The following is a 26806-nucleotide window of genomic DNA, read 5'->3' as shown; positions in this document are numbered from 1 at the left end:
ATGTCCCTTTTACAGGACCCGCTGAATCATTGGACTGTGGCATACCCTTTCTATGACTGTCAGCTGGAACTGACTGGGCAACAAGCATTTTCATTTTCGTGTCTTTCATACGTCTTTGTTCATGTTCTTGTTCTTCTCTAATTCTATTGTGGTGGTATTGTAACATTTGTAACATCTGTGACGGGGTGTTACCTTGCCAGGTACTCTCGAATTTCAATACTCTATTCTTAACTTGGGGCAGGGAATTTTCAACTAATTTTGTCACAAACAGATGTGGATATGACTCGCTACTTGCTTTTATGCCACTATTAATACCAAAACATTTTTCAAATCGGGAATAGAAATCACTAGTGTCTTCATCTTGTTTTTGTTTACAGGCTGAGATTGCACCCCAGTCTTCCTTTTTCATAGTTAATAAACGTGGCAATACTTGCACTAGTAATCCTGGTAATGCTGTAGTCTTTTCCCCAAGCTCTGAACCTGCAGCTCGGGCCTTCTCTTCGTTTTCCAATGCTGTCCAATCTATCTTTTGCTCTCCCACCTCCCATTCCTTTTCTTTGAGTTTCTCGTAAATACCGGCAGGCAATAATACTTTTAATATTTTCATAATGTCAGGGTAGGTATACTCTCCCATGAGTAACATGTCTTTTATCTCACGGTGAAAACCTGCTGGGTCTTTGTCATGGCTAGGTACTACTTTCTTCATTTCTAATAGTTCAATTTTAGTTATGGGCGTGTACACAAACACGCGTTTAAAATTATTGTCATCAATTTTGATGGGGTGTACTTCGCGTAAGGGATTCTGTCTGTCCATGTAATACGTTGTTCTTTCCTTGATGGGAACTGAAACATGTTCTGGGCATACGAAAACAATATACTGGTTTCGAAATTCTAGAATTTCTTTAATTAAATCAGTACCTGAACCTCCATCTATTCGTGAGTAATTCTGTCAATATGTCAGGTAGGGGACCAGGATCGGAGTGTTGGCTTTTATATAATATAAGGAGGTGTTGAATCATGTATATAGCAGCTAAACGCTGTTCGTCTGGGGTAAAATTTAAAAACGTGTGTGCTAGCGCATCATCACTGTATCTTCCGGGACTGTCAGCCCATTGTACTGCTGACCTGGCTAATTCTTGTTCATCCATGGAATCGAGCATATGATACCCCCTTTGGTCTCGGAGTAATTTATCAGCAGCCTGGAATAAGTGTTCAGGAGACCTTATATTTAACATAGGGGTTTGAAAATTTCTGTTACATTCTGGACGTATCGGACGTATTGGATCATTAAAGCATCTAGTATTATTAAAAGATCTTCCTCTACCTACATAAGCCATCGTTTCTAATTGTCCTGTGGGCATTTCTAATTCTTCCTCCTCCTCTCCCTCTGATTCAGGTTTGTCTGTCTCTAATCTGTCTTTATGTATTCGTTCTACTTCTTTGCGGATCTTTCGGTTCATGGCTACTATACACGTCTGTTTATCATGTTTCCCGTCTGATATATTCTGACCCCATCTGGCAAGTTTTTGCATTTCATCCTGATCTACCCCAGGCCTATCTTGGTTTCTGATCACGCAGTTTATGAAGAAGCGTAACAGTTGTCTCTTTACATCCACTTTCTGGTATTCCATGGCTTCGTTAATACTTTCAGGGCCTCGCCCTGATTGGACAAAGTGATATATATTGTCTAGATGCTCAACCATTCCTGGTATCGTCGTTAAATACATTGTAGCTCGTCGTATACGTAGTGATGACAGTAGCAGTCTGTCCTGTTTACCTGGCACTGGATCATATCTACAATCCACAAGATGGTCTTTAAACATGTCGGCAGTTGCTAGTTGGGGTGTACGTTGGCATGCTAATTCTCTAAGGGACAATTTATTTCCTCGCGGTGGCGTGGCAAAAATTGCTGTCGCACCTCCCGTCGCACCGTCTGAGGTGCTAGGCACGAAAGGATTTGTTGGATGTAAGATAGAAATTGTAGATGCAGGAAAAGCGGTAGAAACAGATGGACCTGTGGGAATGTGCGGAGGAGTTTGTTGTTGCGGAGGTAGGGACGGATGATCTTGGCGTTGAGCACCATCGACAGGCGGTGTGTGTGGTGGAACATTAGCATATTCGGGAGCTACATCGTCTAAATAGGAAGAAAGGAAAACATCTTTTGCGGTTTTGGGATGCGCTTTTATCGGGAGCAATGGAGGTGTCAAGTCTTTCGGTATTTCCGGGGTGGCCTTAGGTAACCCTTCGGCCAGAAGAGGATACATACCATTCATAAGAGTGTTTCGTTGTCTGTCTACTTGTTCTGCTTTTACTCGGGTACCTTCCTCAATTAATATATTTTCTCGGGCTTTATTTGAATTCTCCCTATTTTTCTCTTCTAATCTGAGCGCTTTCTCTGTGCGTCTATGCGATTCTTTACGCCATAATTCAATGGCATCTTTCTGTGACTGTCTGGCTTTCTTTTTCCATAATTCTTCTTCGACTCTCATGATGCAATCTGCATCCCATGTCCCAGCTGCGGGCCACCTCTGACTTTCGGCTAGATCCTTGGTGTAGTCCACCCATAAATCAAGAAATAATACGGCATCTAGGCCATGCTTATGGTACATAAAGTACCCTGGGGTGTCCCTAGGTGGAATGGGAACAGCTTCCTCGAGTACCCTTTTTCTAGTTTTGATCTGTCTTAATTTTGAAAAGAACGGCATCTTTAAACTTTGCTACTTGATTTTGAACACAATAAATTACAATAAACACAATAATGAACACTCATTCATACCACAATTTTTTAAAACATTTAACATTTAACGAACAATGATAATTAGAAGGAAACTAGTCACTGACATAACACTCATACTAGAGAATACTGTATTATACACAAGACTTACTAGATATACTGCTAAACAGTACAGATACACTGCTGAAACAGTGCAGACCGGATCTGTGTACCCAAACCCGTCTTGACCGGCACAAACTAATGTGCACGTCTAAATGCCTCCCCGGCAACGGTACTCACCGGGTAGCACGGAACGGAAGGCCTCGGAACGGAACTGAACTGGATCGGACTGGACTCGACTCGACTCGGAACTTCGGAACCTGGTGGGCCTCTGTATACCTCGGATCTTGCTCTCTCAGCTAGGCTCTGGTCGGGATACTTCGCACTTCTCACCGCCTCGTCTGGGTGTTGATCGCAGCCTCAGTCACCCCCGCTCGGCCGGAGGGAGATACAGGAAATCCTGCGGGTACGCGTAGTTGTCCGTCCAGCTGTGGCAGGAGACCGGGCCTGCAACGCACCTCCGGCGCGTGAGATGGGAAAGTGTCCCTATTCGGGCGCCAATTTTGTGGTAAATATTTAAATTACCTGTACTATTTTTTTATGCGGTAAAGTCTAGTAAGAATAACTCAGTAAAAATAAGAGGCAGAATCCGTGGTATTAGAGGTTCTGAAAGGCTTTATTCCTTACAAGGAATTATGGTTCGAACCATGGCATCTTATTCCATCACCACGAAGGTTCAGGAAGGGATAGGCAATACATTATTGACAAGTAACGACATATATAAGAAAAGCATTACATTGAGACAGATGCAGGAGGCGTAACAGCTGATAATACAGATAAGAATACACATACGTAATGAAAAAGGGCGTAATGATAGGCGTATACTGGAAACGTCATTTGAAGTGATGTCACAAGTGGGTGGATCCATAGGAGAATCCTGCAATGTCAGCAGAAATACTTGGCATAGATGCGCGCGCAGCCGCATGACGTGTGATTGACGTACAACTAGAGGGTGCAGGGGAATTGACATTTAGCTCTACATGTGGAGACAGAAGTCTGGGGGGTCAGGTCAACCTAATCCCAAATCATATCTAATATCTTATGTTGAAGGAACTGTATTATCCAAAAGGAAAGGTCTCTCGGACGGAGTCTATTCTATACTGACTGTTAGTGCGTATACAAGCGTCTAAGTGTCTACATGAGATGCGAGGGGGCATGGTAGCAGGGCTATGAATTACTTGTATGAAGACACTGAAGCCGGGCCCTTTGCTCGGTAGCTGGAAGGATGTTTACCTAAACTACTAGACAGGAATGCATTGGACGAGGAGCGGAGCAGATAACTTGAAGGCTGAATACAGTTTTTGGCAGGCAACAGGCCGTGTCAGGCACCGTTAGCCGCGCAGGGAGTAGGACAAAGTTCATGGATACAGATGCAAGCTCAGACTGGAGCTTTCAGAGGCAGAAGGCAGGAAAAGGCTTGATGGCAGAATTCAGGGCCTACTCGCCTGAACTGTAAAACGTGGAAAGTGAACCACATAAAGTCGGTGGCCTTTCATACTTAGGAACGGAATATCCGACCCATTCATGGTGGATCTGAAAGAGGACATGTTGGCGCTGGACGCACTTGTATTTGCGTCTTCATAGCTGGAACTGGAGGGAACATACATGTACTTGTAGCATGTACATGGAGCCGTTGGGGTCTAAGATAGGGGACATAACTGATCATAAAATTCATATTTCCTCAGTAGTATCCACAGGTCAAGGGCTATACTGAAGAGTTGGGTCTGAGGGTCCAATATTTATACTTGGTGCCCACTTTAAAGTAGGAGAAGATTTTAGAGGATTCCACCCCCAGAGGTGCTTGGAATTTCCTTGCTCCAGCTTGTCTGGAGTCACAAACGTCTAGTGTCAAACCCTGCTGGAATATGCTCAGACAGAGGATTTGTGATGTGCAAGTGTTGTTGGTGACCACTCCGCCTCAAATCAGAGATGGCCCACCCTGCCAACACCTATTCCCCCTTTGTCTCAATGTATGGGAGCAATACACAAAGACCAACTATCCTCTACACTTAGCCATGTGACCCAGGATACAGGCTGTATGCACTAAATGGTTAGGACAGGAAAATAGCAACTTTTTAAAAGTGTCGTTTTTCAGAATTGTGATTTAAAATATGACTTTACCATTAAAGAGCATTTTAAATTACAATTCTTTGGACACCAAACGCGATATTCCAATCTGCTCTCAATTGAAAGTTACCACTTATTAAATGTAATAAGGGAACCCAATGTTATTCTATCGGAGAGGTAGGCCTCGCAGTAGTGAAAAGCGAATTTAAGAGTTTTTCACTACCAAGACATCTAAAACTTAAAAGTACATGTCCAACGTTTTAGATGCACTGCACCCTACCCTCTGTGCTGTGTAGCGCCTACCCTAGGGGTGACTTATAGATACTGAAAAGGGGTGTGTACATGTAGTACCACTATACTAGGGGCTTACAAGTAAATTAAATGTGTCAGTTAGGTGTGAGCAAATTCTACCATGTTTAAAGGAGAGAGCACAAGCACTTAAGCTCTGGTTAGCAGTGGTAAAGTGCAGAGTCCTCAAAGCCCAAAAGAAAAGTTTGGGGATAACCCTGTAGAGAGGGCCAAGTCCAACATGGATGATTTGATGTCATGACTTCCAAACAATACAAGACTGAATGTGATTGATGCAAGTCATGTTTTTGCCGATAGATAGACATACCTCATATTGTTATTATACTTGGAACGATAACTGAAAACTCATGCAGTGCTATTACAATGTTGTCTCGCTCTAATCTTGATATTAGCTGTACTCACAATATGTGTTCTGATTGAATGATCCATAATAAAATTTACAAATTAAAATAAAAGATTTTTCCGGATCCAATCTGGTGTCTGGGAGGATTCAAAAGATGAACAACAATTGGTGCCCATGTTGTAACAGTTTGGGCTTCATAGCCTCATTTGGTTTTATAGTCTGATGTCTGACCCTACCTGAAACGGCGATTGTTCTCTGATGTTAAGCTGTTGTTTTCATAACCTCCTCTGACTTGCTTGTCCTACTCTGACATCCCCATGCATCTAAATTACACCATATTCTTCCGCTTCTCTCCAGTATCAACTCTTGGACAAAATAGCATACCTTAGCTACTAACTGCAACTGCTGCCTCACAGTCTTAGTGCAGTTTGAACATTGTACGCATATAATCCACCAGCTCCTATTCATCCTACTTAGGCAATGCTTTCCATGTTTTGTTTTTTCTCTGTGTAAATTCTAACTTTAGGTTTTTTTCTTCCGTCTCCAGACCTTTTCCTTCCGCAGTCTGCGAGTAGAGACCCCTCTGCTACTGGTGGTAAACGGCAAAGCGCAGGGAGCCAGCTGTCAGGCCGCGCCTAAAGTGATGTACCGACCACAGAGCGAGTGAAACCCTGCAGCATCTCTTGTCCCCCAAACCTTCCTGAGATCCACCCTGCTCCTCCTGGCTGGTGCGGTGGGAACTCTAACCGGGGCAAGATAGGCGTTTTCTTTCTTGCCTTCTGAGACTGTTATTGTCCCTCTTGAGTCTCCATTTTCATTGTCTTCTTCCACCAGTTTTCACTGAGTTCTTTTGCATCTTTTTTCGTGTCTGTGTGTCTACTCCTTTGTGTATCTATCTTCTGCCTGTTACAATGATTTTTCAGGCCAGTGTTTAGTATACAGCTCTTCCTCTGTGCTGCTAGTCATTGCTGCTGCCTTTACCACCCACCTTTTATTTAATTTTGTATTTTGAACCTGTTTCTTGCCTCTATCATCTATTTTCTAATGTAATATCTTTAGCTCTAATATTTTTTTCTTAATTTCCTCTTCTCCTATCCCTTCATGCTATCTTTGCTTCCCTTCCGTACCGTCTTCTCTAACTTTCCTTTTTTGTAAGTAGGTCAGCCACCTGGCCCTTCTCCTGCATGTCCCCCGTTTGACTCAATTCCTCTCTCTCTTACGTCTGATTCTTCTGCTCCTCTATCTTTGTTTTTCTGCCTTTTTGTCCATTTTTCCTAACTAATTAATGTCCTTGTAACTTTTTGCCATCTGTAACATGTACCAGTTTCTTTAATCTCTCAGTATTGTAAATTGTTCTGTCATTTCTCATGAATGTCTGTTAATCCCACATATTACTCTACACCTTTGTGTTTCAAAACCCTTCATGACTATACTTCTCTTCCTATCTCCTTATCTTTCTTTGTGTTCCGAATGTGGCCCCATTGTCTTGAGCGTCTCCTTCTGTCCTTGACCCTTACATAACCAGTAGCTGCCTTCTTTGTGTTGGGTAAGCACCCCACCTGAGAACCCCAGAGTCCATAGCTGAAGCGGGTTACTGTTTTACAGCACTCAAATAATGGTATCCTGGTCGGTACAGGGGATGTATGTACCTCTCTCACTTCCTTCTCAGTTTCTCACTCTTTTGGACTCAGACTCCCTGTTTTAAACTTGTCAATTGTAGATTCTCACCAAGTGCAGCCGGCTCCTGCTGAAGTGAAAAAGAAACAAACCAGAAGGCGCTCTGCATATTATAAAATTGTTGATAATTTTTATTTTGATGCTTAACGTGTCTTTCTTTGCATTGTTTGAAGTTAAAAAAAAAAAAACGACACAGTTTATTCTCGACTTTTTCAATGCTTGCTTTTAACAAATCTTATAGAAAATACATTGCAAATGGATAGTTCTATTTCTCTGTAAACTGAGTATAGCAATGCATCCAGTACTTAGAAACCGTAGCAAGTTATATAGTAATTAAAGTTAATCAGACGTGATAGTTGATTGACACGTGATAAGAAAAATAACGTTATCAAGCGGGGAAAAAAAAATCCCATACAGAAAAGGACCCCATTTCGTGCAATCAATTTTAGGTTTGTAACTCAGCCCACTTGAAGATACTGTGGGGTACTTAAATGACTTTTTATAGGAGTCTTACCACTGCGCTAATTATTTAGCAAATCATGCAATACTATAAGTTTATAAAAAGTGAGCCTTGTAAAAGTTGCGAAGATGAACACTTGTTCGTTATTTTTTCTAACTTCTTTGGCTGTGAAGAGAGAAACGTGAGGATACCCAAAATGAAGCTCACGCATGACTACGTTTGATAGGGGGACACATTTTGATTATTATTCTCAAGATGGGATATAAGTAGTGCTTGTGTGCTGTGCCTCCTAGTTTGTTGTTTATGTACAACATAACATAAAACTCTCTGGTTAGTTAGAGGCACACATAATGGTACTACTAGGAGAGTATATGTTACTAGATGGATTGAATGGATTATTTGCACTGTAATTGTTTGTCTTGGGAGTCCAAAATCTGTAAGATATACTTACTGGATGTGCTTTTACCTATCCCAGTTTTTCCTAAATTGACTCCACTGGTGACACTAGATTAGTTTAATTTTTCATTCTCTGGACTCCATTTGTGTTAATGAAGAACATATTTTATTGTCCATCAATTATTTATATTTTTTATACTCAAGATGTTAATACTCTTTCTGATAAAGAATACAGTTTTGTTAAACTAATGGTGTTTGCCGAGATTTATTCATTTATCTCCCTTCTAGCTGACACTCTGAAAGTGGGAGAGTCCCCACCCAAACAGATCTCTTTCTTAATGCAATATCAAGGGTGAATATTTTGTTTGAGAAATATTAATAACTAATTTTTGTTAATGATAATTGCTTATAATTATTGTAGGCTCAGCTTTTCACTATACAGGAGACCATTCTGTTTGTGCCAAATGAACTTACTAAAAGGTAACACTATGCATGTCGTAAGGCTTAACAACTGATCCAGTTAGTTTAGTCATGGTGAAATAATAGATCCTTCAGGCAAAGGACTTTGAGAGCAGCTAGACCAGAGTCAACATGCCACCCTGCTCAGGCAGGGCCTCCTCCAGACATTGGGAAGAGCTGCAGCCTGCACATACCTGGAAGGCACTGTGAGAGTGGCACCATGAAGTATGATGAGAGATTGGATGTTGATGTAGAAGACAAGCTGGATGGCAAGATATGACTGCTGCTCCTTAGTAATTTCCCTGTTTTCATTGGCCATAAAGAAGGGAATCCTGTTTTCATCTAACACGGAAATAGCAAAATATGGACCAAACCCTCACTGTTAAGGCAATAACTGTGTAATCTGCACAGCAAAGACAATCCTTATAACTTGATGAATAGTGAACCATCAGAGGTTAAGCTGTACGTCAAGTAGTTTGAAATAGTAACATGCGTCATTGAAATACAGCTTCCTTATTCTACATTTTCACGAGTAAAGCCTTCTTTCACTTGCTGCAGCTTTTATCGAAGCCCTTAAACATTTTTAAAGAGAAATATCACCCATAAACACTCAAGCGAGGAAGGGATGTGAGGCTAGCGTCTATGAGCCACCATGGTACACTGCGTTATTCTATTTTAAAAGGAGTATGTTCTTCGGCATTGGATTTTTCAAATATTCACATGCTTGAAGAAGTCTTTCGACAGACTGGGAATTTCTGATTATTTTAAATAGCAGTATAGAGTGTTGAATTGGGCATAGGCCTCAACAACAGTGTTTGCTTAGTTGTACATCCACCTCCTTTGAAACAACCTGAACGTCAGCCAATGAATTGGAAGTGCTGCGTCCACCTACTCTACATATGCGCCACCATTGCTCAGATTTCAACCTTGACTTCTTTTTCCTTCAGCTTCAGTCAGCCCTATCTTCATCTTTCAGCAATGTTGTTTTTAGGAGCTTTCGAACATCTTCTCATCAGTACTGGCCCTGGGGAACTGGCAACTGTCTCCATCTACCACTATAGCTGACAACGAAAGAAGATCTCTCTTAAAGACCTCCTAGGACCGAGGACAAAAGAAGATCTTACATAAGTGCATTTCATGCCCTTTGCCCCATCATAAGGCACCACACTGTGACAGCCAGTTATAGACCCTGAAAGGAGGTTGGTTCTTGCTAGAAAAGAAGAGAAGTCACCCTTCTAAGGGTGACGCCTCCTTCTTTGGAGAGGATTGCATGCAAAGTGCACCACCAAGCAATTCAATAAAAGCAGCGCAAAGAAGGAAGCATGTGGAGCTTCCTCATTTAGTTTTTCTTTCAAAAGGAACCACAGCCTCCTCCTCCAAGTATAACAAATAACATTCCTCAGAAAAGGCTCTTTCCAAGCCACACAATAGGAAATAATCTAACCATGTGGATCTATGAACAATACCAACTCCGAAAAACAGGAGTTACATGTAAGTAACTAATTTTTTATCTACCACCATGCTTACATAGTTTTTACAACTGAAAATACAAGATCCAGTGCTGCCCTTTTATTTCTGTTTATTGAAATCAGTGGGTTGCTACAGGTGATCCAGGGGAATGTAAGAATGCAGATATTTGTGGAACCATAGCCTCTTTTTTCCGTGAGTAAAAAACGAATTTTTAACCCATAAAATGTCTTGGAACATTCGCTGGAATAGGTTGTTATGTAGGTATTCTGCGTGGACCGGATTCTGAAATCTGCTCTTTTCTGGTGGATTGACATAGAAACCTTTTAATAAATCATTGATCACTGTGTGGTAAACTTGATACTTGTAGCAGCGCTTAAGTATGAGTTGCAGGAAAAGTGCAAGTGCAGACGCAATCATACGAGGGGAGTAACCCACCTTCTTTCTTTAGCTGAGGTCTATATCATATGTTTGGTGAAGGAAAGTAGCCTGATTTTTAAGTTTCTGTGAAACTCAAGGAGGTTTTTGATTGTTTTCCTTGCTGTAGGAATCAAGATCCAGAGCTCGTCCATCTGGACTGAGAAGGACCTCCCACCAGTTTGAAACTTATTTTTTTTTTCTTTTTTAAAAACCTTTATTGAAAAACTTGCACATCAAGTTACAATATATGCAGGCAGAAGGTCTGCGGTCAAAGAGGAGAACCACATCTGTTACATGCATTATAAGGACAATAGTACATAAGCAGCCCATTACATTACACAGAGAGAAGTGTCATGAGATGAAGCAGGAAGGGCGGAGGGAAGCGCCCGGGAGAGGCCCAGCGCTGGTAAAAGAGGTCGCAAGTAGTCAGCAGAATGTGTGGGTGGGGGGGGGTTGCATCTCACGAGCCATGCCCGGCGGCCGCCATGGGTGAAGTGCTGGCAGGGGGAGCGGAAGAGGCCGCGGAGGGCAAGGCGCTCTGACGCTGGAGGTAAGAAACAAGGGGACCCCAAATGTCGATCGAACGGCAGGTTGGTGGCACCAGGTCCCAGAATTCGGACAGAAGTGTCTGACAACAAGCAGCATCTTCAAGCCAAGCGCTAATTTTGGGCACAGACCTCCGACCCCAATGCATGGCGACCCTACGCCGTGCAAGAACGAGCAGCATAGCGGTCAGCCGGCGGGAAGCGTCTGGGCACTATTTCACAAAGCCTAACAGACAGAGCAGTGGGTCTGGCGTGACAGGCGTGGAGGTGATCTTAGTGATGGCGGCGCACACATCGCACCAGTATGCAGAGACCTTTAGGCACAGCCAGGTGAGGTGGGAGAAGTCGGCAGCGGGAGTGGAACATCGCAAACATCTGTCGCTGGGAGTGAGGCCCATTTTGTGCAGCTGAGCAGGAGAGCGGTATAATTATGCAGGTATTTAAAATGTATGAGGCGCTAGCGGTAATTAGGGGACAGACGTCTGGATTGATTGCAACAGTACAGCCAGACCTCCTGAGAGAGATCAGCGCCCAAGTCCTCACTCCAAGCTGCATGGGCGCGGTCCGCAGAAATCGAATATTCCGCAAGCGTAAGGGTGTAAATCCTGGTGACCAGCCTGCGGAGGGAGCTGGATGTGTAGGCAAAGTCGAGACCAGCCATCAAAGGGGGTGGGGCTGAAGAAACGTGGGAGGAATCTCCCTGCAGAGAGCTCTGAGTTGGGCCGGACTCGGCCGTAAGGGAAAAAAAGGTATTGTTAGGGTAAAGGTCCGACACCGTTGCAAGTCCCAAGCGGGTCACGCGTTTAACTATTCTGGCAGTAGGCAGAGGGGGGAATGCCGGGTTGTGTGCAATGGGCATGGCATTAGCGGAGAGCATGCTAGAGCCAGAGTATCTCCGGAGCCCGTCCCAGGCCCAGCACAAGGTCTCCACCGTGTTGATTTCGCCGCGCGGGGGTTTTGCGGGGGCAAAGAGAGCGGTCAGGAGCGGCCAGAGGGCAGCGAGATCAGCCTCCACCACCACGTGAGGTTGAAAAGGCGTCGGATGGAGCCAGAACATGGAGGAAGCTGGCATGAGCGCTAAGGGCATATAGTTTGAAATCTGGGGCACCAAGTCCGCCACGCGACAAGGGAAGTGTGAGAATGTTATATGCGATTCTAGGCTGACGCCCGGCCCAGACAAGGGTGATTATAAGTGAGCGGAGTCTGCTAAAAAAGTGAGCCGTGAGAGGGATGGGGATATTCAAGAGTAGGTACAGAAACTTCGGAAGCACCACCATCTTGGCGATGGCTATGCGTCCCGCCAGGGACAGGAGAAGTCGTCGCCAGAGTTGAATCATGGACTCCAACCAGTCCACTGCCCGGCCATAATTCGCCTTCCAGAGTTTGTCCACGTCCCTGCTGAGCCAAATGACCAGATATCTAGTGGGTCCCGACGCCCATACAAATGGGTAGTCCGGAGTGAAGGGGACAGTGTTGTCCGTGAGGGGAAAAAGAATGGACTTGCCCCAGTTGACCTGCATGCAGGACAAACCCCCAAAACGCACCACCTCGCGGATCATGGGGCCAAGATTCTCCTGAGGATTGCGGACATAGAGTGTGACATCGTCCGCATACATGGAGACGACCAAGGCTCGAGCCGCAAAGCCGAGACCCCTCTGGGTGTGATATTGCCTGAGCCTGGCGGCAAGGGGCTCCATAGCAATAGCGAATAACATGGGTGGAGTGGACACCCCTGCCTTGTGCCCCTAGCGGTGGGCTCCGTAATCTGACCGTTGATTCGAAGGCGAGCTGTGGGGAGAGTGTAAAGAAGCTGAACTTTGCGCAGAAAAACCGGGCTAAAGCCTAAGCGAGGGAGAAGTTAAAAGAGGAAGGGCCACTCTAGAGTATCAAAAGCTTTGGTGGCATCCAAGGGGGCCACAACGGCTGGGAGTGCAGGGTTGATTTGATGGAGGACGGCGGAAATGGTCCGGAGATTGTGCGATGTGGCGCGGCCAGGGATGAAGCCGGACTGATCTGGGCGAGCTATCAGAGGCAAGAGGGGGAGAAGGCAGGCGGCCAGCAATTTGGCGAAGATCTTGTTATCGGTGTTGATGAGAGACAGAGGGCGGTAAGAGTCACGGAGCTCGGGGGGGTTTGTCTGGTTTCAGGAGAAGCGTTAGCAGGGCCTCGCGGAGTGAAGGGGGAAAATGGCTGCACTCTAAAGATTTGTTGTACATAGCGACAAGATGCGGGACTAAAAGGGGCACAAAAGCTTTATCAAATGACGCTGGCAGGCCGTCTGAACCGGGGGCCTTGTCGCCTGGCAGACTGTTGATAGCTGCCAGGATCTCTTCCTTAGAGAAAGGTTCGTCGAGGTATTCCCGGTGGCTGTTGCCCAGTCAGAGGAGCTGAAGAGTATCGAAGTATTGATCAAGGATGTCTCGCGTGGGCGCAACTCCAGCGGTGTAGAGTTGAGAATAAAAGGCGGTGAATCTTGCCACTACCTCCTCGGGGGAGGTTGTTCTGTCCGGGCCTCCGTCCTGGAGCGCAGTAATATAAGAGGCAGCATGAGGCTGTCGTAGAAGATTAGCAAGAGTCTTGCCAGGAAGATCCCCCTCACGGAAGCGGCGCACCCTCGCCTCCCTGCCCAGAAAAGAGAGCTCTCTATTGGCCTCGTCATTAAAATCAGTGAGTTTACCCCTGAGCTGCACAAAGGTGTTGGGCTGGGATCAAGAGTTTGCGAGGAGTCCAGAGCCTTGATCTCCCCCTCCAACCGTTCAAGAGTACCACAAATAGAGCGCAGCACGCCAGACTGCTTGGAGATACATTCATCCCTGATCACCACCTTAAAACCCTCCCAGAGCGTGGAAGGGGAGTCGACGGAGCCGGCATTGAGGTCAAAGTAGTTGGTGATTGCGGTTTGGATCTCGTCACAAAATACCGAGTCCCGGAGTGTATTGAGGGGCAGCCGCCAGGCAAACATGTGCCGCATAGGAGTGCCGAAGTTGCATACTAAGGGGTACAGGAGCGTGGTCAGAGAGGGTGCAGGCCATATGCTTCACGGAGGTGACCCACGCAAAGTCGTCCTGAGTGGTGATCCAGAAGTCCAAACAGGACCAACAGCCCGAGACCCCGTCACGCACGTGCCCTCGCGCGCTTCTGGGCGGGTGTGCCTCCACGCACCGAGCAGCGAGTTATCGGTTAGTATTAAACGCAGAAGAGAAGTAGCGCCCGGGTGTAGAGCATGAGGCCCAGAGCGATCAAGGGTGGCTGAAGGTGTAATGTTGAAGTCGCCCCCCAAGAGCAGCGCGGCAGGACCCAGGGAAGAGATGTGTTGCCATACCTGAGCTAAGAATTCGGATTCATCGGAATTGGGACCATATATCGCTGCAAGGATCAGTGGTTGGGCCAGGAGAGTGCCGCGCAGGATGACAAAGCGCCCCCCAGGGTCCGCAATCACTTGAGAAGTATGCCAGCGAAGCCCTGTGTGCATTAGGATGGACACTCCACGAGAATAGCTGGAGTAGAAGGAGGAGTGAATTTCGTCCCAATGCCCAGAGAGAAGCCTGGAGGATTTGGTGGGCAGCAGATGGGTCTCCTGAAGAAAACAAATGTCCACCTTGTGTCGGATGAGGTCGGCATGTACCAGGCGGGCCTTGCGGTGGTCATTGAGACCACGGACGTTCCAAGTCCAGAGAGTGGTGTCCGTCATATCGCTGTGCCAAGGAGATGAGTGACGGATAGACAGAAGTACAATGGAGGCCATAAACGATTGAGATGAGAAGTGTAGTGCAGCATACGATCTAGCAGATGATATGTTATAGAAGTCATGAAACAAAACAAACAACAGGCCTCGGGAAGGAGGCAACAATCCCAGTGAACCCACCACCCACACCAACCCCCTAATTAGGTTGAGGAACCAACCCCGCCCGCGGGAACCCCAACTGGGAAATATCAGAGACAATGAAGGGAATTATCCCGTGGAGGCATGGTTTCGCCCGGCATACACCCCTGCCGCAAGGACAGGGGGGGCCAAGCCGTGAATTATTGCGGACATCAATTACAAACTAAGGAGAACAGCGGGGCACCTGCGAGGCAGGGGCAAGTGACATGGAAGAAAATGAAGTATTGGGTAGCCAAAGGTGAGAGCCAGCAGAGGGTGTGTAAGGGGAGAGGTAACGAGAAAGGCCATTACTTCAGGAACGGTGAGTGGCCCCCCGACCAAAGAGAGCCCCAGTGTCCACTGGCCAGCGAGCAGGAGAGCAGCAAATGAGAGAGGGAACATAGGCGACTACTAAAGCAGGTTATAAACTAGGCAGGGCAGGTAGCATTACGCCAGATAGCACAGACTTCAAAAACTCAATAGAAGAGGCAAGAATCAGTCATTGTCACTCAAATTGCCGTCGACAACAGCCTGGGAACTGGATGGGAAGGAGCGTTGTGACAGGTCTAGTTTTTTCGCGTAGGCCAGTGCCGCCTTCGGCTCCGTGAAGACATGCACCTGGGAGCCTTGCCGGACTCGCAGCTTAGCAGGGTATGCCAAGGAGTAGGAGACGTCATGTTTCTGGAGCAGTCGCTTGGCCGGGAGGAACTCACGGCGGGCAGCCTGCACTGCCACCGTGTAATCAGGAAAAAAGGCAAGGGAGTTCCCCTGATGTCGAATTTCCCCCCTTCTCCCTGGCCGCACGGAGAACAGCATCCCAGTCCCTGAAATTCAACAGTTTGGCGATTATTGGGCAAGCAGGCAGGTCGAGGACCCAGGGAGCGATGAGCTGGCTCAACAACGAAGACAGGGGAAAGAACATCGCCAAATAGGTCCCGAATGAGTTGCTCGACAAAGTCGTCCATTTTGGAGATGTTGGAGGATTCGGGCACGCCCGTAATGCGGAGGTTGCTCGTACGGGAGCGCGCCTCCAAGTTCTTGTTCTTTATCAGCTCGAGAACTTTGTCCATGTGGAGTAGCTTGTGATGGTCTTGTGTCGCAGCATCTTCGACATCCGAGACTCTTGCCTCCACATGAGTCAGCTGTGCATCGTGCGTGTCAATCCGGGCTTTGGCAGTGTCCAGTCAGACTGACAGTTGGTCGAGCTGGGTGGCTATGCCAGTGATGGTGGTTTTCATGTCTAGCATGATGGCTTTTAAGTTGTCCTCTCTGGTCAGACTAGCTTCGGTCTGGGCGGCTGGCTCGCCCATGTCCATTGCCGCCCCATCTTGTCGTGTTTGCCTGCACTGATCGAAGGCCAGCTAAAGTTGCTTGGGGTCGGCCTTCCCCATGGTCGGGCACAGGCGTACCGCCGGAGCCGCCAAAGGTCAAGAAAGGCGGGGGCAGCACAAGGCGGGGCAAGCAACAGTGATAGGAGCTGTGACGGTGGGAGAAGTACTGGACAGTGCGGCAGATACAGGACCCAAGGAAGAGTGATGCGGGTGGAGAGCCGACCGGCGTCTCAGGGCCGTGGTTTCAGGGCTGGCGTGGGAGAACAGCGTCTGATCAAGGCCCCCAGCGATCGTGCATATCCGGGTAGGTGACGGTGTTGTTCCGGGCCACACAGGTGGGGTTATCAGTCCATAGATCAGCAGTAGGCAACAGCAGCAGCGCCAGGCGGGGGAGGCCGAGCAGGGCAGGAGGCAGAAGGGTGCGGTGAAGGGAGAGGCAGTCACCGGTAGCAGGCCGACAATGACTGGGGCCCCCACGAAGGCCAACCCTACTCCGGGTGCTGGAGTAGCAGGCAGGCCACCCGCTGAGGAAGGAGCTGATGAGGGCCGGTGGGTGCAGCCACACGCAGTGGCAAGCGAAGAGGGCCACAAAGCAGGTCGACAGGCCTCAGAGGCGGATGGGTGCCAGCGCAAAGAGCTTGACGGGCGGGGCGGCGGTGGTGGGCCTCTCACTCAGTGGCAGGTAGGAGGCCGCAGCGTGGATCCCAACCTCTGCGGCAAATTATCAGTGAAGCAGCGGGAGGTAATGGGCATGTGAGGCACCGGGTGGCACCGGGTGAAGAGAGGGAAGGCCCAGGCCCCGCGGTACGGGGTGCGTGCCCCATGCCTCGCCACGGAGCGCCCCAGCAGCAGCACTACACACCAGGGTCAGGAGAGGTAGGACGGCAGGCAAGTTCAATCTGGACGTCCCGGTAGATCGGCGCAGGCAATTCAGCAGTCCAGCAGCCCTGTAGCGACCCTGCCCAGCCACATGCCGTCAGGAGGGCCAGGCAGCCATACCCGGGATCAGCGGCAAAACTCGGTGCAGCAGCGATAGCGGGTGCCCACGGGGGGATCAATCGGTGCCCCCGGATGAAAAGAAGCAGGATGGCGTGGAGCATGGAGTCAGCTCCACCAAAGTCCGCAGGATCGTGGCTGATTTAACGGCTTGGCCAGCAGAGCCCACTCAAGGTGCGGCCATCTTGCAGCCGGCTAAGCCACGCCCCCACCAGTTTGAAACTTTTTGATGGAATGGATGGTCACAGTAGCACCAATCTAGAATGTGGTTTCACGAAAGGTGCAGAATTTGTTTTATTTTTTTATTCCTTAAATCTGCCCTAAAGATAACTATAGCTGTTTCACTACCCTCATGTAATTGGAAAACAAATCAGAAACATAAATATACTTAAAAGACTTTGAGTCAGCCCTTTCCAGCCATTAGTTTGTTTGCAGCTTTTATATTAAGGTTTTTCCCACAACAGCATTGATTATGGGGCAAATGAGTCCTCCCACTCCAGCTATTGACAGTGTGGCACTCTAATGCATTTCACTGATCATGTCCAAATACACCTAGAAAATAATGTGCTTCGATACCAGGGATGGTAGGCAAAGTGTTGCACTGGTTTATTTTTTTACTTGTTTTCTATTTTTGAAAGTAAACACCCACTATTTGAAGATGGCAGCATTTTTACCTCTTTTTAACTTCTCTGCCAGTGTGGTTTGATTTTGCTTTTTTGTAAAGTGCTGCATTCCACTCTGTGGTAGCCTTTAGGAAGGGATCGAGGAAGAGAAAGCATGAGACCAGTTTGATTGGTGGAAGAATAGTCAGGCATCTGAGCAATAGTGACCACAGGCAAGACACCTTCTCCAAATGTTTGATTAATTCACCAAGGTCCAGTAGGTGTGGGGTATTGAAGGTGATAATCAATCTTAGGCCTTTGACCAGCAAAATAGATGTGTTTTTCTGAATTTTAAAAATCTTTTTAGTGTAAGGAGGACAGGCAAGGGCGTTCTTAAGAAAGGAGCCTTGAACATGGCAGAATCACCCACCAAATTACTTGTAGCATGTCACCCCAATGGACATTAATTTACAATATACAGAACAATTTTGCGAGGTATTCTAGCACGCCTTCTATACAAAGCTTTAGGGGCAAAGTATAGGGTTTCAAAACAAGTTCTTGCTTTAAATCGGTATGCAATCAAGTGATTTGAAAGCCAATATAATATGATCATGGTTTTATGCCAACCAATGAAGCAAGAAGGCTGATTCTGGACTGAAGAGTTTGCTAAGTGATTTGTAAGGCCAGTGCAGAGGTTCATGCAATACTTCATGGAGGTGCAGGGGTGTTGAATAACCACAGCAAACATTTTAGGACAATTTTCCATTATAGATTAGGAACAGCAGGACTTCCCAAAGCAGGGATGAGTGGTAAAAGTCCTTTTTAGATACAGTCTTGATTTCATTTTAGCCTACGCCTCTGTATGCATCTAGTGTATAGGTCACTGTGGAAGCTGACTAGATGAGACAGAAGAGAACTAGACTGAACCATTCAACAATTTCTGACTTGTAGTGGATAGGAGCTTTCCACTCCAAGCTTTGTAAATTGATTTCTTTACAATATTCACCCGAGTCCCCTTACTTCTACCGACCGTGTCCACTATCCCAATGTAATTCTGGCATGACTCGCATTCTGCATCCTTACCCATTTCTTGCAATACCTTGGTCTAGAAAATCAGTTTTTCTATATGGCCATAGAGTGTGTACTGTATCTTCGAGTACTAAAACTGTCTCCTCTGAAAATCTGCAGCAAAGAAAGCATTGGCATATTATGCCAGATCAGGCAGATCTCAATGCAGCTGTGCCCTTCCTAGACTCCACTGACTGTCTAGATTACCATACAGAATCCAGTATATCATCTGCTGCGATCACCTGACCTTCAGTTTGTGTTTCCTGTAAATCACTCTCTGTGATATTACGGGTGTGTGTTACCACAAGAGCACACGCAGCACGTCAGTAAAGCTTGGATTGTGGAATAATGGACCACGCTCCCAAGGGCAAGACGTCATCTAAGAGGTCACAGGACGGGGCGTGGCCGAGCCAGCCAAGATGGCGGACTCGTTCTTCTGAGGCTCCTGCTCGGCGGCCCGTGCACGGGTCAATCATACCCGTTTTCCGGCTCCCACCACCCGGGAGATTCAGCGTGCCCGGCCAGACAACTGCGGGGGGACATCGGCGTGCCCGGAGTCCCCAAACTGGACGCGGCCACAGCAGTGGAGGCTCGGCGCGGGATCCAGCTAGCCGCGAACAGCTAAAATGGCGGCCCCCATGTATCGCGCCTGAGGCGCTCGGACACTACGGGCGGAGGCGGACGCGATGCCCCGGCCCTAATCTGGTCTCAGCGGAGAGAGCGACCGCAGTCCCCGAGGAGCACCCGCAGGAGCGCTTGCAGCGCCAGCTCACATCGACGACTGCCGGGGCCGGGATTTGCAACGGCCGGGAGAGGTGCGAGATCGGCGCCCCTCCCCCCCTCCTGGTGAGTGCGGAGTCCGGGGACGGCTGGCCGGACCCAAGGGTGAGGGTCAACGGGGGGGAATAATGGACCACGCTCCCAAGGGCAAGACGTCATCTAAGAGGTCACAGGACGGGGCGTGGCCGAGCCAGCCAAGATGGCGGACTCGTTCTTCTGAGGCTCCTGCTCGGCGGCCCGTGCACGGGTCAATCATACCTGTTTTCCGGCTCCCACCACCCGGGAGATTCAGCGTGCCCGGCCAGACAACTGCGGGGGGACACCGGCGTGCCCGGAGTCCCCGAACTGGACGCGGCCACAGCAGTGGAGGCTCGGCGCGGGATCCAGCTAGCCGCGAACAGCTAAAATGGCGGCCCCCATGTATCGCGCCTGAGGCGCTCGGACACTACGGGCGGAGGCGGACGCGATGCCCCGGCCCTAATCTGGTCTCAGCGGAGAGAGCGACCGCAGTCCCCGAGGAGCACCCGCAGGAGCGCTTGCAGCGCCAGCTCACATCGACGACTGCCGGGGCCGGGATTTGCAACGGCCGGGAGAGGTGCGAGATCGGCGCCCCTCCCCCCCTCCTGGTGAGTGCGGAGTCCGGGGACGGCTGGCCGGACCCAAGGGTGAGGGTCAACGGGGGGGAGAGGACACGAAGACAACCCCCCCCCCCTCACCCCGCCCAGACAGAACCAACAGCGGGAGCCGGGCAGGCAGCGGGAGGGCCCCAGCACCCACGAGGACTCACGGAGAGATCTCCAGCACCGGTGGACAAGACACATCACTAGCAGCCTAAAGGGACAGACAGGAGTAATTCAAGGAGTTGGACTGGCACCAGAGCCCCGGCGGTGATAGCAACCGGACCCCGGCACACATCCGGTGGGACGTGGGGGGCGCGCCGGGCTTCGACGTCTGGGAGGGGTGCACCCCCAACTACGCAAGGATCGCCGCCTTGGGAGGACAGCGAGGGGCTGGTGGCTGGATTGCCTGGGCTCCCCACACATCACGAGAGTGGTGGACCCCTGAAGGACGCGACCGACGGGGGCCCCACGCAGAGAATACCGCAGGCACGAGCGGCAGGTGAGGGGGACATTCAACGCCGGGGGCCCCGTGCTCACGCTACACCCCCCCGGAGCACCGGCTCCCGGACAACTCGAGGCCGACCGCGCCGTGTCGGCGCCCGGATCCAGGGTCGGCGCGCCCCCCTGCGGAGACCCGGCTCTCCCGGACCGGCGTGGGTGGCGGTGGACTCCTCCTCGCCCTGGTGGGACCCGGGATCGCCCTCGGGGCCGGACCATCGTGAGGGCGGCGGACGGGGGAGCGCGCACGTCCCATTCGCTGGAACGGAACCCCGCGGAGGAGCCCCGCGGGAAGCGGAAAAGGGACGCTAGCCACATCGGAGGTGGGCACCACTGCACGTACCCGGTCCTCGGAGCGGAGAGGATATCCCCTCCTCCCGACATGGGTCGTCAGCGCACGACCGGGGCGCCACAGGCCCCAAACCAACAGAGGACGACCCCTGCCGCCCACGTGGGACCCCAATCCAGCACCGGACCCACCGGCGAAGATCCTATGTCCAAAAAACTGGACCAGGTCCTAGCGGCCATTGAACATTCCAGAGTGGCGTTGGAGGGAAAATTTGGCGAGCTGGCATCGGACCTAGGCCTTCTGCGGGACGACCATTGGAAATTGGCGGATAAAGTCGCTACCCACGAGCACACGATCCAGTCAATGGAACCGCAGGTACAACAACATCACAGCACCCTGAAAGACCTCCAAACGCGCATCAAGGCGCTGGAAGCCAAGACAGACGATTTGGAGGGCCGTTCCAGAAGGAGCAACATCCGAGTCATGAATTTACCGGAGGGAATAGAGGGATCAGACCCGGTTAAATATATCACCGCCTGGATAACAACCTTCACGCCCGCAAACGACCTCGCCGCTTACTTCTCGGTGGAGATAGCCCACAGGGTGCCAGCACGCAAGCCACAGCCCGGCATGCCTCCACGTCCATTCTTAATGAAACTCCAACACTATCAGGACAGAGACGCTATCCTGCGGGCGGCCCGACAGCAAGGGCGACTACAAATAGAGGACAAACAGATCATGCTGTTCCCGGACTACTCCCGTGCGGTCCAGCAACTAAGAACCACCTTCCTGGCGGTGAAGCGCTCCCTGCGCCAAAAGAACATACAATATGCCCTCCTCTTTCCGGCCCGCCTCAAAATCATGTACAAAGGGGAGACGCACTTCTTCACGGATCCGCGGGAAGCGGACACCTGGGTGGAACAACACGCAAGGCGCCCCAGAGACGGCTCCAGCCAGCACACAGACAAGCAGTCCGGCCGCTCGGGCCGCCGACCCCAAAGGGTCACCCCCACGCAGCTCAGCGTGCGATCAGGCACCACTACGGCAAGCTCACCGGACCTAGCGCAAATCATCGCGGAACGCAGGAGAGCGCTGCAGGCAGTGGCCACGCTGAATCCCCAAGAGAGAGAATCCGACGTGGAGAGAGGTCCGCATATATTCAGTTCGGACGACGAGAGAAGTGTAACACCCAGATCCCGGGAGGGCTCGATGACTCCCCCGACCGTGACCCCCCAGACGGCAGACACGCTCATATAACGAGTCACTGGCGGCCATCACGTACAAGTGCCCCAACACGGCCAACACAATGGACGAGGATACACAAACTGATATCGAAGCTCGCCGCAACGGGACGGAGCTCACCCCCCTGAGTCGCACTTATGATGCCAAGGACTACCATTCCCACGGAACCCGAATGACCCGTAGAAAATGGAGTACGGGCAGGACCTTTATAGACCTTGACAACAAGCGGGCAGCCGTGCAGATGAGAACCAGGAACCACCGAAGTCACCACCCCCTCAGTTACGAACTAAAGTTTCAGCATGATGCTCCGTTTGGACATACTGCCATGTGCGATATGCCCCTCGTATTGGGACTGTTCCCCTTTGTTGCAGTTTACACCCCCCCTTCTTCTTATTGGTTTATCCCCCACTTACTCCGGGAGCGGGCTGAGCTGCGCTTACAGACGACATCACTCACAGACAGACGGTAGGTGGCGGACGCTGGAGTGGGAACGATGGGCGGGGAGACGCCAGGGCAGCGCATACATGCCAACCCAACCATTCACACTATGTCCAACAAAACCCCTAGCACAGACATCAAATTCATCACGTTGAACGTCAGGGGAATGCATACGGCCCGTAAGAGATACTCTGTTTATGCGTACATTCAACGACAGCAGGCCCAAGTCGCAGTCCTGCAAGAGACACACCTGACGGCGGGGGAGGCGGATCGATTGCAAAAAAAATGGCGTGGCATCATATGTGCCACAACTTATTCCGCCTTTGCAAGGGGCACATTGGTGTGGATCAGACCAGGGGTACCGTTCAAGGAACAGTTCAGACTAATTGATAAAGAAGGTAGATTTGCGGTGCTGATAGGATTATTCGAGGGCCAACAGCTACTTATAGGGAGTATCTATGCCCCCAACGTGGAGCAGGAGAGCTACTGGGGCAGGCTCACGAACACACTGGCACACCACACGTCTATCCCATGGCTTCTGGGAGGGGACTAAAATTGCACTCTAGATCCGCACCTGGATAGATCACACCCCCCACAGATGCACTCACCGGCACATAAACAAGCGGCATGCTTCCGTAGCTGGGTCGACCGATGGATGTTAACAGATATCTGGAGGGCGCGCAACCCCACCACCAAACTCTACTCCTTTCATTCAATCCCACACGATCTACGAGTCCGACTAGACAGGTTCCTCTGTTCGGCGGAGCTTTTGCCGAAAGTCCAAGATTCAGATTATCTGGGTAGAGTGGTGTCGGATCACGACGCACACGCGGTGGTCCTTAGATGGAGGCCCCCTTATCCCCCAATTCCAACGTGGAGACTGCCCAGTGACTGCCTCACCGACCTGGTCTTCAGTCGAACCCACGAGGAATACATACGAGACCACTTTCAACTGAATGACGGCACGGCCTCCTCTAGGTCCATAGAGTGGGACGCGTTCAAGGTCAGCGCCAGGGGGTATTGCATTCAGCAAGTGGTGGGGGTCAGAAGGGTGTTGGACAGGGCCCTACAACGAGCAGAAGCCAAATTAGAGGACATATCCAAAAAGGTGGACCAGGGGAGAGCAACTCCAGCACAACTGTCGGCGGCAAAATCCTCCCATGCTGAAATGCTGCGGGATTTGAGCAAATACAACTTTCGGGCATACGCGGCCAGGGCACACCGGGAGGGTAACAGAGCGGGACACAACATCGCCCCTTATCACAGAACTTATGGCCCCAGATGGACAGCTGAAACACTCCCAAGTTGACATATTACGCATCTTTCACGACTACTACGCGGCATTATACCGATCCCCAAGTGCCGTACCACCCGGGGGCCTCGCTGGTTTCCTATGTCAGGAGCCCATGCCTGGGATCCCGCCCGCAGACCGGACGGAACTCGTCAAGAAGATTAAACCGGTAGACGTGAAGCAGGCAATCAAATCTTTGGCCCGCAGGAAGGCGCCGGGCTCGGACGGATTCCTGCTAGAGTACTATAGCGCGTTCGGGGCGCAACTGGCGCCACGACTGGCCGTCGTGTACGAGGAGGCGCTGGCCAACAAGATACTCCCGGTATCAATGCGCACATCGATGCTAGTGACCTTCCTGAAACCGCATAGAGACCCCGCGCTCCCGGCTTCATACCGCCCGATAACGCTACTGAACTCGGACTGCAAGATCCTGGGGAAAATTCTAGCGGATCGTTATAGCCAAATACTCCCCACCTTGGTGCACCCCGACCAATGCGGGTTCGTTCCCCGCCGCAACACTTCACATAATTTACGTTGTTTCTTCCATATCCAGGACCAGACAAAAGAGTGTTTTCCCCGAGCGGCATGTCTGATTTTGGACCTGGAAAAGGCATTCGACACCCTGCTGTGGCCCTATCTGTTTGAGGTCCTACAACACGTGGGCGTCGGTCCGACACTTCTGGCCTACACCCAGCTCCTGTACAGAGATCTCACCTCTAGGATGAGACTTGGTAAACTCGTATCGGCCCCGTTCCCGGTGTCCAGGGGGACCAGACAGGGATGCCCCCTGTCCCCACTCCTTTTCGCTCTAGCGATGGAGCCTTTGGCCATGAGACTGCGTTGGGAGGGGGTGACCTGGGGGGTCCCTATTGCGGACACGACCCATTGCGTAACATTGTACGCAGACGACCTCTTAATATAAGTTCGAGAATCTCAGATGATCTCACACCGATATGGACCGTGCTGCGGGACTTTGGAGAGATCTCGGGGCTCAGAGTGAACTGGGAAAAATCGTCAGTCTTCCCTCTGGGTGCTACAACGGAGCAGGTGGAGACAAAGCTGGGCCCACATAGACTATTGTGGGATGAATCGGCCCCCAGATACCTGGGAGTGCGACTATACCACTCCCCCAAGGATCTCTTTGAGGGTAACCACCGGAGGGCGCTAGCGGGCTTGCGGTCGGCGGTGGGATTCTGGAAGACGCTGCCGTTGGCGCCCATCGGTCGTGTCGCCATAGCGAAAATGATAATGGTGCCGAGGATGCTCTATTGCTTCGCGAACCTTCCTATAGTCCCGCCGCGCTCTTTTTTCCAGGAATTGGATGCATTATTGGCGACCCTGATCTGGGGAGGGGGCCGTCATAGAGTGGCGTTGCGCACACTATACTTACCCACGACGAGCGGGGGCCTGGGAGCTCTGTCCTTCGAGGCATACTTCCTTGCGGCGCAGCTTTAGTGGCTGTCCCACTGGACAGCGGGGAGGCAAATCGGAGAGACAATCACGGAGAGAGGCAGAATACCCCTCCCGCAAATCCGACGACTGCTCCTACCAGGTACTACGCCAGTACGCACACACCCGCTACAGGTGGCCATAGCTCGCAGATGCATGATGCGAGTCCACCGCTTGTCCAAGGGTCGACCACTCTACTCCCCCCTGCTTCCCTTGGTGGGACTCCCCCGCAACGGCGGATACTACACCGCGGGAGCCCTTCGCGTGTGGACCGCCCACGACATCACAGAGATGGGGGCGTTGTTCCAGGAGGGGCAACTGAAGACGTTTGCCCAAATGATCGAATGGCACGATCTCCCTCCTGGACAATTCCTACGTCACAGACAAGTGATAGAAAGCGGTGGTCAACTCTGGAACCTCCGGGAGGGTGAGCCCCCGACACATCCGGTGCTGCACACCCTGTTGCGCATGGGGTCCGGCAGTCACCTGATCACGTGGCACTACAAGGCGATACGAGAACTGACAGATGTTTCCTTGGACGGGCTCCGGGGCGCGTGGGAGGAGGATGCGGGTCGAGAGTTCCACGACTCAGAGTGGCGCAAAGCGCTGGAATTTCCAAAAAAGGTGTCCAGAAACGCTCGGTTAAAAAATGTACAGTTCAACATCCTACATCGCGCGTACCTGACGCCAGACAAGCTACACCGATTCTACCCCGATACGGAGTTTCGCTGCCCCCGCTGCCAATTGTTGGACGCAGACTTCAAGCACATATTTTGGGCCTGCCCATCCATACAACGATACTGGGGCACAGTGCACCACATGCTCCAAGCGACGACTGATCTCCCGGTCGCCTCCACGTGGGAGGCATGTGCTCTAGGGTTCTCCCCGAAAAAGAAAACAGAAAAAGTGCAATGGAAATTTGCATCTCTGGCTCTCCTCCTGGCAAAAAGGAACATAGCTATGCACTGGAGGGCCCCAGCGGGACCCTCGGAAGCAGCATGGAAGGGAGCGTTACAAAAATGGGGCGCAGCGGAGGAGGAGTCGATCAGAGAGGAAGAGGCGAGGGGCATCCGCAAGCACCCCATAGCTCTGGAGTGGGCCCAACTCCTCATACAGTTCAAACAACAATGCACGGAGGGAGAAGCACAGAACGCGACACAACCTAACCCCTGCACTCCTCCCACCCCCCCCTGCCATTCGAGACCCAGGGATGATGGCGGAGGTACACTAACCACGTAGAGGACTTGGTTAGGAGAGCCGAGCGGAGGCCTGGCCCCCTCTCACGTGCCCACACACCGACCCTCTTTCTTCCCCACTGGCTCCCCCTAGAATGAGTCCGACGCACCTACTTTTACTCCGCGCGC

General features: G+C 50.5%; 1 protein-coding gene across 2 annotated transcripts in view; it reads left to right on the top strand.

The window, feature by feature from the left end:
- The window catches only part of TTC5 (tetratricopeptide repeat domain 5), a 136394-nt gene extending 128060 nt beyond the window's left edge, over positions 1–8334 (top strand). For both annotated transcript variants that reach the window (XM_085618592.1, XM_085618593.1), the window contains exon 10: positions 6100–8334. In XM_085618592.1, the coding sequence (XP_085474718.1) occupies positions 6100–6219 (120 nt within the window). In that variant the 3' untranslated portion in view covers positions 6220–8334. The remainder of the gene's footprint in view (positions 1–6099) is intronic.
- Positions 8335–26806: the final 18472 nt, after the last annotated feature.

This window comes from Triturus cristatus, chromosome 7 (genome assembly GCF_964204655.1).
Source record: "Triturus cristatus chromosome 7, aTriCri1.1, whole genome shotgun sequence".
NCBI classification, from domain to species: Eukaryota; Metazoa; Chordata; class Amphibia; order Caudata; family Salamandridae; genus Triturus; species Triturus cristatus.
This window is presented reverse-complemented; position numbering and strand designations above follow the sequence as displayed.